This window comes from Thermobia domestica, chromosome 15 (assembly GCF_964235325.1).
Source record: "Thermobia domestica chromosome 15, izTheDome1.hap1.1, whole genome shotgun sequence".
Lineage (NCBI taxonomy): Eukaryota > Metazoa > Arthropoda > Insecta > Zygentoma > Lepismatidae > Thermobia > Thermobia domestica.
Genome location: NC_137468.1, coordinates 4,812,700 through 4,829,868, shown reverse-complemented (window position 1 = coordinate 4,829,868; position 17,169 = coordinate 4,812,700). Strand labels below are relative to the sequence as shown.

The following is a 17,169-nucleotide window of genomic DNA, read 5'->3' as shown; positions in this document are numbered from 1 at the left end:
GATTTGTCATTCTTCACCATCTCATATTACTGCTACTGATGTTCTGATATATCCAGATTTTAACTATTTTCCTAAAGCAAAAAATAACAGTGTAGTCTGGCTCGCTGCATATACGCTTCTTTATGTGCTTACCACACATCGACCATATCATGTCGATGTGTATTTGTCTTATTTAAGGTACCATTTGCAGCAAATGAATGTGCAGTATAAACAACACTTCGCAAATTATTTTGTTGTCTTAGCTCCATAACAATTCTGTAAACTTTTCAGATTTATAACCAGTTTTTTTTTAATCAACTAGCTCTTGTATTGCTTTTATAACTGTCTAATGTACATGTGATAGAACTGTTAATAAAGATTTCAAAAAAAAAAAAAAGTGATCGTGGATCAGTGGTCAAGGCGCTCGACCAATAATCTGCAGGTTCTTAGTTCGAATCCACGTCAGGTTTTTTTACTTTAGTATTTTTGATGGCGATTGATCGGCGATGACACACGTTTTATTATATCCAGATATTTGAAAACTCGGATGGTTCAATACTTCAATTATCAAATCTTCAGGAATAATAATTAGATAATCAGGAATAATAAGAAGATTAAAGGCTAGAAGCTAATTATCGTTTTCACGTCATACCATCACAAGCAGAAACGTTTTACGGAAAACAACTCTAATAAAAATAACTGAATATCACTGAACAGTAAGGTATATAATAAACTAATTTTTAGGATATGCAGAGTAATTATAAAAGCTTTGCTATAAAATACCTACACACAGGGTGCGAATTACCGGGGGGGATGAGGGGGATTTTCCCCCTCAATCACATTTTGTTCCCCCCCAAAGAAGTCAGCTGAAGTATCCCCACCGGGGATGCTCGCTTTCCCCCTCAAACTATGCTTAGTATAACTCCAAATTTCACTGATTTTTGTTATTTCTTGTAAATTTAATCTTCTAGCTATATTTCGAAATGATCGATGTAAACTGTTCAGTTTTGGTCATTTCTACTTACCACCTATTTACCCACTATTTTCAACGTTGTTTAGTAGAACTATATTATTATGACTACGGTTGTTACTTGCAACTGTACCTTCGTACCCTTCAGTTCGTCATCGTTTGTGAATTTGAATGTACTAATTGCGTATAACAAAGCCACATATAGATTTATAAATGTTCTTAGCGGTTGGCCAAGAAGAAGTAAACAAATAGCTTCTTCTACCATACTTGGCGAAGTTCGGATATGTCATATTCATCCTCTATATTTGTATCGATTATCATCTTATTTTAATTTTTGTTATAACATTTTATTTCATTTTCCAGTGTACTCTTTGTTAGCACATGGTCTTCATTCCCTAGTAGGTTGTGTGTATGCAACTCAAAAGTTGCATTTAATTTGTGATAATTAGCATAGTAATCACTGCTTTTACAGTTTACGGAAATGAACTTTTGAAACTGTACTCAAAATCTGAGATATAGGTATTCTCTCGTAAGTATATGTTAACGTACACGCTGGGGGATACGCTCCTAGTGAGCAGACATGTTAATGAAAGTGAGTTTTAGGTGAATAAGCGAATAATTCAAGATTTTTTTGAGCATTTGTTAATACGGCTGGTTCTCCGTGTCATTGTCCGTGTCTGTATAAGCATTTCAACTGGAGCGGGTTTTTTTAAAGTTAACCCTTCATTTTTCCATCTTTTCGCTGTACAGTTTGCTGTCCACGCAATTAATGTTGTCTAAAAAACTTCAGTGTAATGTTTTACTTTATTTGAATAACGTAGCCCATATTGAATCAACTCATCTTCAACCTAACAGTAAAGTAATTTTTAAGTGTTGACTTTCTGTGCCCATCACGGAATCGATATTTGGAGAAAAAAAGTCGTGATGAGCACAGCTTTAGCGGGAAGTAGAAGCACAAGCTCAAAATTTGAATTGCGAGATTTTAAATATTTGGCCTTCGATTTGACCTTGATGTGAAAAATCGGGACCAGCAACAATCCATTTCTTATTTGATAGGCTAATATCTAGATTTTCTTTTTAAAAAAAAGAAAAAGAAAAAAAGATATGTCCGGTTTAACTGATAATTTTAGTGGTTTTCACAAGACTGAAGTAGGTTTCTTTTTGCAACCTGTATGTATTAATGCAAAGTGGAAGCTTTCAATATGAGTGGAAAAATTAACATATGCTTGTGATCATGGCTATCGCTTGAGCCGAATTATTAACTAAATAAACCTTAGAGAGCTACGGGGACAAGAGTGAGTACAACATTAAAACACGTTCAGAAAGGTTTAGTGAGGTGTGTGTATGTCAGACAATATATATATGCATAGTTATTGTCGGTAGATTTATTAAATTAATAAATCTCTTATTTATTACAGATGTCACACACACACACACACATTATATATATATATATAATGGGGGGTAAGGCATTTATTGTCTCATTTTGAAATTTGAACCTTCAGACTATGTCATTTGGCCTAATTTTATCCCCCCCAATATAGATTATCTAATTCGCACACACAGAACATAATTCAATGAGCTCTGAAATATACAGTAACAAATTAGCCTATAAGATTCAGTCTACAGAGCAATTGTTACTTAAAGAATGGACATACACAATTTCGAGAATCGAAACAAGACTAGAAATGTTTACGATACTTTTCGTCTCGTCTCGTCTCAATTCTCATCTCCAAAGCGAGACGATAATTTGAGTTAGCCTTGTCACGCCTCGAATGTAAAATGTTAATTCTCATGTTATTCTGTTTGTTTTAGAAACGAGATGAGAAATTCCTCTTCTCGTGGGCAACATTAAACCAAACCGAAATATTCTTTCCAAATGTCACGTTTCTGCTTGTAATGGTATGACTTGAGCGATAATTAGCTCCTAGCTTTTAATCTTCTCCGAGATAATAATTATTATTCCTGAAGATTTGATAATTCAAGTATTGAAACATCCGAGTATTCAAATATCTGGATATAATAAAACGTGTGTCATCGCTGATCAATCGCCATCAAAAATCCTAAAGTAAACTAATCCCGACGTGGATTCGAACCAAGAACCTCCAGATTATTGGTCGAGCGCCTTGACATCTGATCCAAGATCACTACGTGGTAAGTAATTTGTCTTTAGTCTGGTTACTTTAGATTTCTTTGCCTCCGCTTGCAAAGTTATATTTCTTCGTTTCAAACCGTCGTTTCAAATCGTATTTCTTTTATTATGACATAAGTGAATAGTCTTCGGCAAAGTTTATATTAATAACTTGAGTTGTTCTTAAACCTTTGGTTCACAAGTTTGTTTCTTCTCCACACGAAACTACAGATATCACAGATTTAATTCTAATACTCGGATTTTTTCAAAGCAGTCGCCAGTACCTGATCAATGACTTATGTCCGGCACTATAGAACAAAATGTTTTGAATCTCAAATATTTTATCATTGATAATAATCGTAAGGTCGTAACAATTTCTGTTGCTCGGGATGCACAATGTTAATCACGCTTGACTCTAGCCATCAGAGCTAAATACGCGGTTCTTATTGGTAGAAGTTTTCGTTTCTCACCTTGTAGCACACATACAGTAGAAAGGAAACACTTACTGCTGACAGTCCTTGTGGCGGAGCATGCTAACGCAACAGGCTGGTAATAGTAATTGCTTTCGGCGTGGGTTCAAACGCGACCCAAGGAAAGTTCTTTTTTATTTTTTTTAAATTTTCATAACATTTTTTTCATTAAAATAAGATAAAAATGATACTCTAAAAGTGATTTACTTACGTTATGCGTGCAGTTTTGCTATACGAACTCACAGTATTATTATTATTATTATTATTATTATTATTATTATTATTATTATTAGTAGTAGTAGTAGTAGTAGTAGTAGTAGTATCAGGAACGAGTTAGAAGCACTGCAGGGCTCGTTTTGTTCCACTTTGACCCAGTGATATAAATTTAACCTCAGCTGCTTCTTCAATTTTCTTCTTCAATTTGAACAAAGTGACAATTTTCTTCTATTACTACAATACACAATACATGCACCAGAAGGTTTGGACACTCTCAAGTTCCAACCAATCAGAAACGTGTATTTAGTTCCTATGGCTAAGCTCGAGCATGAAATAATATGCACCCGGGATGATTCCAGAGATGAACCTTGAATCTGGGGATAACCTATATATTTCCTGAAAGGGTTTGTCGAGTAAGTTCCAAACAGGTTTCAATTTCTTGCCCGGAAGTGACACCACCCCTTCAGGGATGGAAATATATAGAACAGTTTGACCTATATGCCCTATATATCAAAGTGCTCTGCATGACTAGTAGATTAAGAATATAATGTAAACTACCCAATTATATCGTATATTAAGGTAATAAAGCCAAAAAATTGATTATTTCACTATAAATATCGTATATTAGTGGTCCTATAAAGTTAAGAAAAGCATATCCATAATATCCAGTCAACAACAAATCAATTATAGAGACACGATTTTGTGATAAATAAGAACTCGTAATTTCGTTATAAAAATATACGTAAAGCGGGATAAAATCGGTGAATAAAAATTTAATGTAAGAACACTATTTTTCCTGGCAATTACAATTAGTTACCTTTTATTTCACCTTAATTTCCACTCATCAATTATCATGACATGAGCTCACGTATAACTAAATTAAACAATATTTGAGTTTTTTAAAAAATAACACTAAGCATCCTTATTGAACAAAAGTATCATATAAGGAAAAAATACACACACACATACACTCACAGAACATTAATAAAAAAAATAATTTTAGTGTTGACAGTTTACTTATGCAAATAATACGTAAGTATTGTTTCAATGTTTTCTGGTGTTAAATTTGTTCTTTTGTCGATACGTATGTCATTGTAAGAAGAGAGAACCCTCTCCACATCAACATTCGAAACTGATATGTATATACATTTGTTGGAAACACTTTCTAGCGATTTCTGAATGCTCATCTAACCACTAAAAGTGAGGAGGTCGCGGGAAGACTTCGTTCCTCCACTTCCACAAAATATCCATGACGAACCTCCACTTCCTAAAAAAAAATACAATGGGCAAAGATAGGCATGGGGAACGGTTTGTCATCATCCGTCCCCCTACATTTTCAGATCCACTTTTACCCCTGTATCTAACATACCCCACAACACTCCTTCCACTATCCACTTTACCAGTAGATACCGTTTGGAGCTCATTTTGTAACTGCATGTAAAATTTGAAAAATTCATGGTGGTCTGTTTTCTCAAAAAAGAGAATTTTCAGCACGTTGCTAGTAATTGCCAAATAATGGTAATGAATAAATCGTAAAAGCGTCGAAAAACTGTCACTTTTGCGTAAATTTCGTGGAATATCGAGACTTGTGGCAAAATTTCGCTAATTCGACAGAATTTCGCGTTTAATCGCGAGCGTTATATGGCCTAACAAATAGTGAAAAAAATATATTTTAGGTACACAACATTTTCAAACAAAACTGATACATTTCGCGTTTTCGCGTGTCACCAAAAAATCGTGTATCTAGTCATTTGGTATCACAACTAATGTGACTCATCAACTAGACAAACATTTTGGCTAGATGTGACACATTCGGTGTATTTCAACTTCTATATTTTCTTTGATTTCACCTATATGCGTTGTCAAATCAGTATGTTCATTATATATTCTTCAACTGCTCATCTAGACAAGTTGTTTGATAGGTGACACGGTAAAAAAAAAATGTTCAATAGATTTTGAGGTACTAATTAGGTGAAAACTAATCATGGTGATAATTTGAGCTTATTTACTCCATCCGAAAAGCTCTTTCTTTGTGGCTATATATTCTTAATCTACTAGTCATGCAGAGCATTTTGATATATGGGACATATAGGTCAAGATCAGGGCCGGCACAGGGGGTGGGTTCTAGCCGTGCTACCGCCCAGGGCGGCAAGTCTGATGGACGGAAAAAATTGAAAAAGAAAAGAATGGAGGAGCGGCAAAATTTGAGAAAGAAAATATTAAAGGGGCGGCATGTGAAAGTACCGGCCAGGGTGGCAAAACTTCTAACACCGGTCCTGGTCAAGATGTTCTATATATTTCCACCCCTGATTGGCGGAGTCACTTCCGGGCAAGAAATTGAGACCTGTTTGGAAGTTGCTCGACAAATCCTTTCAGGAAATATAAAGGTTGTCCCCAGATGCAAGGTTCAACATTAGAATCATTCATGGCTAGTTAAAAAAAAAGTACTGGTAACCCCATGTGTACTCTATTCTGGTATTTTTTTTGTTTTAAAACAGCTCAGCACCATGTTAAAGTTGATCTCTGTTTCAATTTTCTCCAAAGTATGGTGACTCTTGGTAATATTTCTTTTTGATTAAACTTGATAAGAACAGGAATATATCACGAGTGTGTTATGAAATGGTAACTATTATTCGTTTAATGCAAGTAATAGTATATTTTTCTACTACAAACTAATCCAAAGGATGTGTGTATAATTTTGCAGGTTACTTCGACGCCAAAGCCCTACCGTCCTCTGGTTTTTTAGCCTTTGCTCAAACTTACATTTGCTCTTTCTCTAATATCTGTCGGATGTCTCCTCAACCAGATGATCGAGGAACGACTACTTACTACGATAAATCAGTGTGAGTACAGTTGTTTATTTCGTAATCCCATCAAAAATTTTCATTGTAGGAAAACTATCAGTAATATTTTCATTTACTAAATGTGTTATTATTTAAAAATAAATACGTAATCTGATAGTAGACGAAATAATGTAAATATATATATATATTTTGTTGAACGACATGATTTTGCTGTAATTTTAATATCCATATTTATGCCTTTTAGGATAACGACATGAATGATTAATGAGACTGGAAAATTATGATTCTATTCCCGGTGGGGGCACCCGGTCGGAAAAGTGTAAAAAGGTTTTTCAGGCCAGTTATCCTGAATGAGGTTTTCCTGGGTTTTCCACATTCATACTGCGCAAATGCTGGGATGGTACCTAAATTATAGGTCCCAGGCCGCTTCCTTCCTTCCCTTTCGCCGGATAGTGTGCTCACCGGGGGACGTCATCCCTGATACGTGACAGGCTAAATGGCAGGGGCGCCCGAAGAAAATTTTCTAGAGGGGAGCCCATCTCCATGGTTGGTATATTACGTCTGGTATTTCTGATATTTAATATACATTATTTGCTATATTACGTATATATTTTCTTGAGTCAGGGAGGGTCCCAGGCCCCACCCTGCCCCCACCTTCGGGCGCTCATGCTAAATGGCCATAAATGCCGAAAGCCCAGAAATCTAAATCCTAAATTCTGGAAGATTATGAAATATTGGTGGAATGTGGATCTGGAAGGAAACAGAATAAACCTGAAGATCTCACGGTCGCCATGTCGTCCTCCACAAACTCAACGACCAGGAATCAAACCAGAGGCTCCTCACAGCAGAGCTGAGCATTGTACCACTGAGCCATCAGATTGAAGATAGTGTCTAATGGAGCCAAGTGGATAGTTGGCGAAACTATTACACGTTACTAATTTTTACAGTAAACGTATTGATTTGCTCGGCGAGTAGTTTAAATCGGATTTATGAAATATGAGCTTTTTTCTTGGATAAATAGTTAATGTTTATGACTTTATAGCGTGTTCTATTCCTGGCTGGTACTTATGTAAATCGGAACCCATGTTGATCTTTGTCTTTATCTTTATACCGGTACCTTTGTGTTGAAAAGGACCCAAAACTCAAAAACCAAATACATAATAGTAAAAAAGACTGCTTAATAGAAATACTTCGATGTTTATCACATAGTTGATATTTTACATTATCTCAGCAATATTATGCATTTAAGTTATCTGTAATAATTATTTACCTAATAATAACTAGTAAGAGTCTATACTTTATAAATAACCATACAGTTCCGATGGATAATTTCCATCATTATCAACAGTGTTGAGAGAACTTTCGCTGCCGTCACTTCACTTCTTGTGAGATAAAGAGGCCCCATCGCGGCGAAATTAAAATACCGCTAATTTTACCGTAATTATGTGATACTTTCAAATAGATAAAAGATAATCGAAAAGTGGAACAAGAGCGCGTTAGACAATATTATTTTGCATGATATACTGTTATCAGGACTCAGTTATCTGCTTTTGATTTCCATCCACTTAGAAAATCGGCATTTATTTTCGCGTTTATGCAAACGCAAAGCTACTAGGTGAGTCGTGATAACGGTACCTCATGCAAAATATTTTTATGTAGTGCGTTCTTGTCCCTCATTTCGATTATGGGTTGAGTTGATTTTGAGTTTAACATCCCTTTCAGCAGCGAGGCTATATGAGACGGAACCTAGGCTTACTAATTAATATGGAATCCGAACCACATGTGCCCCCGCCGGGAATCGAACCCAAAGGCACGTACGATAACCACTTAGCCACGGAGGAGCTCATTTCGATCTCTTTTATCTATCTGAAGATATCACATAATTATTGTAAAATTAACTGTATTTTAATTTCTCAGTGATTAGGCTCAGCTGACATTCCGATGCGTAAATTTTGTAAACGTTCAGAGCTAACTTGTTTTTAACATGTTCCAGAACGCAATTTGTCCAAGAAGATTACTGTTAATGTTTTCACATTAATTATTCCTGTTTTATATAAACCACCACGAAGAAATTTAAGGAGTTATTTTTTATTTTAGTAAGTTTTTATTTTAATACTATATATATATATATATATATATATATATATATATATATATATATATATATATATAATATATATTAATTTTTGTCATTCTGTTTCGTATGGGCAAATTTTAAAGTTTCTTCAAACATACAAGTTGACAAATGTTTTCACTCTTCGAAACATTAGAACAAGAATGCTCAAGTTTATCTTACAAGGAATGATGTGATCGCAGCGCAAGTTCCCCCAACATTGTTGATAATGATGAAGGTTGTTTATCCAAACTGTACAGTTACTTATCAAATACACGGCGTTTCATAGCAACGCAGACAACGTTTGGGAGGTGATTTTTGATACCAAGATAAGACAAAAAGTATAGACCAACCTGGGTGCACAAATGCTTCCTTTCGGAATTACAGGCTGCGAAAACATGAAAATATGAACTTTAACCCTTTTAAATTATGGCTTTTTTGAGGTATTTCGTAGACTTTCACTCAATCATGTATTGCATCAAGACTATTTATCGTAGGATCATGGTTTATACCCCGCTTTGTTTCTAGTAAAACAGTGTTTCCAACTGCGTCCGTACAATTTCCCTAAAGTGTACCAAGTGCGGGAAATTTCCGCTCAAAGTGGGGAAAAGGGATTTTCTTTTTTAAAAATCCCTTTTTATCGCGAATATATCCCCTTTGGTATAGGATACGATCATGCGAATGCTACTAAAAAAACTTTGCTTTATGGTGAAGAGAATGAGATACAAAGAGTGGCCTTGGGATGAATAGTTTTGATGCTACAGCCGATTTACATATTTTCCCTTGATAATACCTTTTTAGTGAATTTCTATACTATCATTATCATCATGATGACTGTTCATTGTGGGAACGTGAATTTACCTCGGCTTCTTTACCATGAACCAGTCTTTCAAACGGCAACACTCGCATGTCTCTAGCATGTACCATAGTGGAGAAAATTCGCGAAAAAAGAAAATTGTTGTCAAAAAATCCCTTTTCCCCGATTTTAGGCCCCTCTGGCCGGCCCCTGTGTCAACCCACAGAGCCCCAAAAAACTCAAACATACTACATACTATGTGTAATAACTGTACGAAGTTTCAATGTTATATCTTGCAAAATAAGAGAGGAAAAAATATTGCCTCATGTGCAAACAGTATCAGCTTTCCCCTATGTGAACAATGGATAACCCATTTTTATATAAACATTTTTCAAGATATAACATTGAAACTTCGTACAGTTATTACGCATAGTATTTAGTATGTTTGAGATTTTTTAGGGCTCTGTGGGGTGACACGGGGGCCGGCCAGAGGGGCCCAAAATCGGGGAAAAGGTAATTTTTAACAAAAATTTCCCTTTTTTGCAAATTTTCTCCAGTATGGTACACGCTAGAGACATGCGAATGGTTCCGTTTGAAAGACTGGTTCATGCGAAAGAAAACGAGGTATGTACGATGACTTTAGAATAAATAGTGATAATACTGTAGATACTTTACTAAAGTAATTGACTAAAAATGTGTAAAAAATTAAAAAAATAAAGAAATCGAGTTTTTTTTGACACACGTCTGTTGACTCTAGTAACATGAGTCATACCTCATTTTCTTCAGCGTAAGGCAGCCTTTCAAATGGTACCACTCAAATTTCGCTATCGTGTAAAGAGAAATATGGGGAAAAGGGGAATTTTTCTAAAAAAGCCCCTTTTTTTCCATTTTGGACGAGATTTTCCCGCTTCTGGTACACGATAGGGAAATTTGAGTAGTACATTTCGAAAGCATGTCTTATAACGAAACCAACGAGGTACAAACCATGATTCTAGGGTAAATGGTACTGTGTCAGGGAATTTTTGAAAAAACTTCCCAAATATACCCTTTTTTTAAAACCCATCGTCCATGTTTGTGACGTCACTGCCCTGAGACAGAGCACACGAGGCTGCAAAATGCGCATAAAATATGTTCTATGATGCTTCCATATTTGAATGAATGCAAAAAACACGCTTTAGAAAGCTTTACTAGAGACTTATAAAGCAAATTCCGAAGGTCGACGCCATGGCACAGGTGTTGTGCCATCATAATTTAAAAGGGTTAAAGTTCCGTAGCTCCAAAACTATGGAACCTACCGTAGTCGGGGCAAGACTTCTCTTAGGAATTAGTATGTGCCCTATCCAAATACCTAAGTTTCAGAATCTTGAGTACTTCCGCAACAATTTTTATAGAGGTAGTTGGGGAGTACTTCAAGTTATATAGCTGTAGCCAAATTCCCTGTATAAAAATTGTTGCATGTGTATCGCAGGGTTCTGAAAAAGGATATTTGGTTAGGGCACATAGAAATACTAGTTCCTAAGTCAAGCCTTGATCCGACTACGTTGGAGCTATGGACCTTCAAAGTTCATTTTTTCATGTTTTCGGCAGCTTATAACTCCGAAAGGAAGCATTTGTGCACCCAGGTTGGTCTATACTTTTTGTCTTATCTTGGTGTCAGGAATCACCTCCCAAACGTTGTCGTGTTGTTTTGAAATACCCTGTATAGACGCTTCCTAAGCAACTTTGTGACTATTATTATTATTATTATTGAATTATTCGTCCATTGTTCTGCTTAAGTAATTATGTCTGCTACTCTGAACTTCTTCATTTCCCTAGGCTTGCAAAATGGGGCACCAAAGTACGGGAATTAGTTTTGGATACTATGGAAGAAAGGAAAGGTAAGATGACAATAAATTAGGAAAAAGGAAGAAAATTGGAAGAAGGGTTTGTCCTCTACACTTTTTTCCAATAACATTTCCGTAAAAAGAAAAAAAACAACATCTAAGTATCTTTAATTTCAAATCAGCATGAAATATCAGACTCAATTGAAGAGATGAGTTCCATAACCGTACAAGTTCAGCTGAAAAGATATTGAGAAACTCAATAAAAACTGAATATTGGTTGGAAATGTGAACTTGGAAAAGGACTAGCTCAGGAGAGTAATGCTCCCGGACGTAGAAACGAAAAACGCAGTTGTGATTGGTTGGCGCTATTCATTTCTTGCCACATTGTAGTCAAATAGCAGAAATCAAACGCTTGTTGCTGTTAGTCTTCGTGGCCGAGTGGGCTAGCGCTATATACCATTAACAAAAAGTCTCTTGTAGTGTGAGTTCAAACCTGGCCCGAGGGAGTTTTTTTTTTTACATTTTTATAACACTTTTTAAATTAAAATAATATGAAAATACTCAAAAAAGTGATTTACTTACTTTAGTACAGATAAGTAGTAGTAGTAGTAGGAACGGGTTAGAAGCCCCGCAGGGCTCGTTTTGTTCCCCTTGTACTCCATGATATAAATTTTGTGACCGACTTAAAACAACTGGCTAGGATAGCGCGTAAAACAGCTGGCTAGAGTAGCGCGCGAAAAACGTACTTGCGGGAGCATTACTCTCCCGATCGAGTCGTCTTGGAAATCAGACTTTTTTTTTCATACTTACACTTTGCTGAATAACAAATGTTACTAAGTATGAAAGATCTGATTTCCAACCAATATTCAGTTTTTATTGAGTTTCTCAATATCTTTTCAGCTGGACTTGAGCGGTTATGGAAGTCACGGCTTTAATTACTTAGTCAAACATAGGGGTCATTCAAATAACAAGGGAATTAAGACCAAGTACCAAAGTTGTACGTGGAAAAGCTAACACTGTCATTTACATCATAGAGTTATATACTACCAAGAACGTCATGTGGAGAGAACGGAAGGGACAATTGTTCTTCCCGCTGAGTTTGAGAAACATAGGGGATAGTAGCCAAAATCGCACCACTTTTTACAGAAACGGTTTTAATTCAAAACTTTTGAAGAAATTTAAAATGATTTTTTTGATCGTATTGAACTTTATAGTTTTCCGATCCTTTCACAGTGATTTCATAACGATATCTTATCACTATCATGATAAAAAAAAAATTACGATATTTTAGAAGCCTGCGATTGGTGCGATTTACGCAACAGGTTTTCCAAATCGCACTATGTGAAGTCAAAATCGCAGCGCTATCTGAATACATGCAAATTTTGCAGTAAAGTATATGGATAAAACAAATTATCATTTCCATGGAATATCACATTATTTTATCCATGTTTTATTAAGATGAGGAATAATACATCTTTAAAGAGAAAAAACTGCAATGTAAATAACCGAGCACAGAAATAACACCTTAGAAATAAGCTAAGTACAAATGCAACCTATAAATAAAACAAATTAATATTTCTATGATGTATCACAATTCTTTCATCTGAGTGTTATTAATACTAGGAAGAATATATCATAAGGAAAGGAAAAAAATATCCATATTGTTGATTCAATAAGAATAATCCATGAGCAATGTTGCTCATAATCCTATGAAACGTAAACGTATCTGTATTTATGGAAAACATGGACAGTTACACATTATATTTACATTGGAATGTATGTTCATCTCCTGAAACACCAGCACAAGACTCATGTATCCAGACTTCACACAAAACACTCTGTATCATATTTTCGACTAAATTTTGTTCACAAAGGATGAAACCGATCTTGTTCAATAGCCACATTTGAAACACTGCGAATATATAGCTTGGAGCTTCGTGATTTTGATGTATCTACTTTTCGAGTACACTTTTTGGTGTTAAGGTTTCCTGAAGCACACACAAACCTAGCTCCCAGTTCAGAAAGACCAGGTCTCTCCACACAATTGGATACCCTTGATTGCCTTTGTCGTTCTTCAAGATGTTTTTTGTAAGGACTTGACGGGAAAACTTCTGTTCTCTATTGTTGTCTGTGGTAGGCCTACTTCCTCCTGCTATTGGACTGGACAGCGAAATGATTTCATGAACCCTTTCTGGTAGCTTTGACGATTTTCCGTTTTTCCAGTTCCATATGCCACCTCACCGCGGTAGTGTCGCGAAAATATTTTCTTTGGAATACAGTACTTACTTTCTATTTCATTTATTTTCACTTTATTTTCCCTATACACTTTCAAAGCAGGATTCATAGATTCCGGAGACCATTTTCCATATTGGCGTGTACCCATCTTGTGTGAATTATACCGAGAAAGAAGCCAGGAAAAACAATTACATCACGGGAGTCAAAGCTGCACTGGTGCGATTTCGAATACACGATAGTTCTGCGATTTGGGAAATTATGCCATTTTTTGAATGATTTTTTACATACCTCACAAATTTACAAAAGCATAACTTGAGATTGTCACGATACTATTAATGGTATTTTGTTTATTACTATTTATTGAAACCTACCTTAATTTCTATTCTGCTATGAAATACCCAGAAAATTAGTAAGAAATACTACAATTTTATTGTACTGCAACTGCACACACACACACACACCACACACACACATAACTTACTGAATGTCGTCACTTTACTGTGCAATTATTGGAGTATGCTTAGGTATTTAATTTAACTATCGGATGACATGTTAGTACTACGGTTCTTTTTAAACTAGGGGTGGTGTGATTTAGAACCCGGTGCGATATCGGGAACTCTCCCCTATTGTTGGGAATTGGAAATGACACAAAGTGCTACAGAATGTTTGTACTTGGCTCAAAGTGCCACAGAAGTTTGCACATATTTTGATTAGGATTGATCGGTAGTTGTGAATCTGTTCAAAGAAAGTTGTATTACATATTATTTTTTGAACTTCCATCTATATTTTCTTTAATGGAAGAATCTCTGCTCTAGTGAATGAGTATTGTTGTTTGTATTGTATGATCTTTTTAGTAATTGAATCACTCTCATTGGAATAATGTCGTATAATTAAAGAATCTGCAATTATCAGTGTTTACATGTTACAGTAGTGAGGTTACTCTAAGCCTAAAAGCTATATTTACGGAACGTAAATAGATTCTCAAGCTTTCTTCTATTTTCGTGTAGATTATGAATACTGGGTCCATTCACAACTCTTTGTTTTAGATAATTTAACACATATATTGTTTAATAAATTGTGTAGTATACTTATAAAAAGCAAGAAACTCTGACGTCGGCGAACAATCTTGTCTTCCCTGAAAAAATCTGATACCACACTACTGTTTACATTATCTGGACATGAATATTTTCAGTGGCCCCGTGTAGCGTAGTCGCTAACGCTCTCGCCTTCGGTGCGAGTGGCCCGGGTTCGATTCCCGGTGGGGTCACTCGGTCCAAAAAGTGTAAGAAAAACTTTCAGGCCAGCCATCCTGAATGAGGGTTTCCTGGGTTTTCCTCATTCACACCAAACAAATGCCGGTGTGAATAGGTCCCAGGTATATAGGTCCCAGGCCGTAATATATAGGTCCCAGGCCGCTTCCCTTTCCCCGGATAGTGTACTCGGCGAGAGACGTCATCCCTCATATCTGATGGGCTGGTCATAGATGACGAAAGCAAAAATCTAAAATCCTAAATGAATCTTTTCAGCTATAGATGTACATCTTAAAGATGAAATGTGTCCAAAATGACCGAAGGTAGACTTGATTCGCTTGTGCATTGAACGCGCCATATAAGACCAATAAAACGAAATGAAATGAAATCTTTGAGTTTTACGTCCCACGGTTATGCCGGTTAGGCTAAAGGAGACGGTGATGATGAGTAATGAATGAAAATGGTGGAATGAAGAAAGTGGGAGGAAACGGGAGAGCCCCGAGAAAACCCACGCCACGGTGTTCGTCCACCACAAAGTTCACTTGGCGGGGCTGGGATCAAACCCGGGACCCCAAGCACCAGAGGTGAACGCTCTACCACTGAGCCACCGCGGCCCCCACCAATAAAACAAATTAACATATATGCTCTATCAATATTTTATTGCTTACTAGCAGAAGTTTCTGTTCTTTGCAGAACTGAACATGATCTAACCTGTAAAACCGTTGAGCAGCGTTCGTCGTTCAACTTGAAGGGCTTCTGAGATACTCTTATACTTTTTTGAACCTCCAGAATGTGTGACCCACTCAATCCCCTCTCGAATGGAAAATTGAGAAACAGCTTCTGACATGATTAGATTAGATAAAGATATACGTACATGTATACAAAGTTTGGCGGCTTTAGTGCGACTTCATAAAAAATGCATAAATTTGATGACAGACACACATGCATATGTTATTTTATATATTATGAAGGCAACGAAGAACGTTCTGTCGCTTTTCCACCCACCACCCTCGAACATCAATATCTCACCTAAGATGTACCTACCTGGAAGATCAAAAATAGTCCCCATCAGCATCGACGACCTTCTCCCAACGTTCTGGAAGGCCATGGATTCCATTGCTGTAGAACTTGCTGGACCGTAAAGCAAAAAAGGAGCATTTTGTATCTCTACTAGGGATTTCAACTGGCGTCCTCTAAGGTGATTATCCAATGAATGGAACAGGTGATAATCGGACGGTGAAATGTCCTGGAAGCATGGCGGATGCAATAGTGTTTCCCATCCAAATCGTAGAATAGTGTCCCGGGTCATCCTAGCTACGTGGGGCTTGTCGTTGTCCTGTAACACGAGGACCTCTTTGCGATTCAGAAGCGCTGGCACCAGAGTTTTGAGTTTTTCTTGAACATGGCTCAACTGCTAACAGTACACAGTTACAGTGATGCTCTGACCAGCTGGTAACAGTTCCTGATGCATGATCCCGCGAGCACTCTACTAAACACACAGGAGGACCTTCTGGTGCAGCGCTGGTTTCGGCTGTTTTGGAACCGGTTCATGGGATGCTAACCAATGATGACAGCGCCGTGGAGCTTCGTACATGACCTACTTCTTACCAATGTTGACACCCTGTCCAGAAATGGTTCCCTCCTTAGACACGACACCGAAGAAACACACGAGTCTGCTCGCGTTGCGTTATGGCCCGGAATCAAATCATGTGGGACCCATAGATCCAACTCGTAGTGCTTCCCAAGTTGATGGAGGTACTGCCAAATGGTTTCTCCACTCCATTGAATTGTAGTTGCAGTTCCTCACATATCTGTCCACTGTTCGCCTCAATTGCTGCCTGAAGATCTTCATTTTGTATATGTGTTGGTCTTCCGGCACGTGATGCGGCTTCCAGTGTTTTGTCACCTCGTTAAACTCGCTAAACCACCGCTGGACTGTCCTCGTTGTCATGATACCCCCACCAAAGGCCTAGAATATCTTCCACCCCGCTGCAGCGGCGTTTGACTCTAGTTTGAACTCGTACAGCATAAACGCCCTTATGACGCTCTGTGGAGGTCCCATGTTCAATCTGTCTGCCACAACCAGGTAGTATGTTGGGTATATCCACACCAACAACTGACCTTTGCCTTATCTCCATTCGCATTGAACTCACGGTGTGAGGTCCAATTGAACACAAACCTCCACAAAAAGCAACAAAACTTTGTTGGTTACCTTTATAAATAGTACAGATAATTTCGATGACTATTAACTTTGTCATCCACCTCACAGCACTTAGAAAGGATAGTTTAGGAAATGTTCTCTTTTTTGAAGATAAATTTGTGTAAAGAAAATCCTCTTGCTTCTTCTTGATAATATACGAATCTTCTTATTATGTCGTAATC

At 36.9% G+C, this 17,169-nt stretch overlaps 1 protein-coding gene and 1 non-coding gene across 2 annotated transcripts in view; both read left to right on the top strand.

Annotated features, from left to right (window-relative positions):
- The window catches only part of LOC145672005 (phospholipid-transporting ATPase ABCA1-like), a 378,961-nt gene that overhangs the window by 34,937 nt on the left and 326,855 nt on the right, over positions 1-17,169 (top strand). The window contains exons 3-4 of the mRNA XM_081741187.1: positions 6,471-6,609; positions 11,295-11,356. Coding sequence (XP_081597313.1) covers positions 6,471-6,609; positions 11,295-11,356 — 201 coding nt within the window. The remainder of the gene's footprint in view (positions 1-6,470; positions 6,610-11,294; positions 11,357-17,169) is intronic.
- Positions 14,731-14,804, top strand: TRNAR-UCG (transfer RNA arginine (anticodon UCG)). The gene has a single exon. It is a non-coding gene; the product is annotated as a tRNA-Arg (tRNA).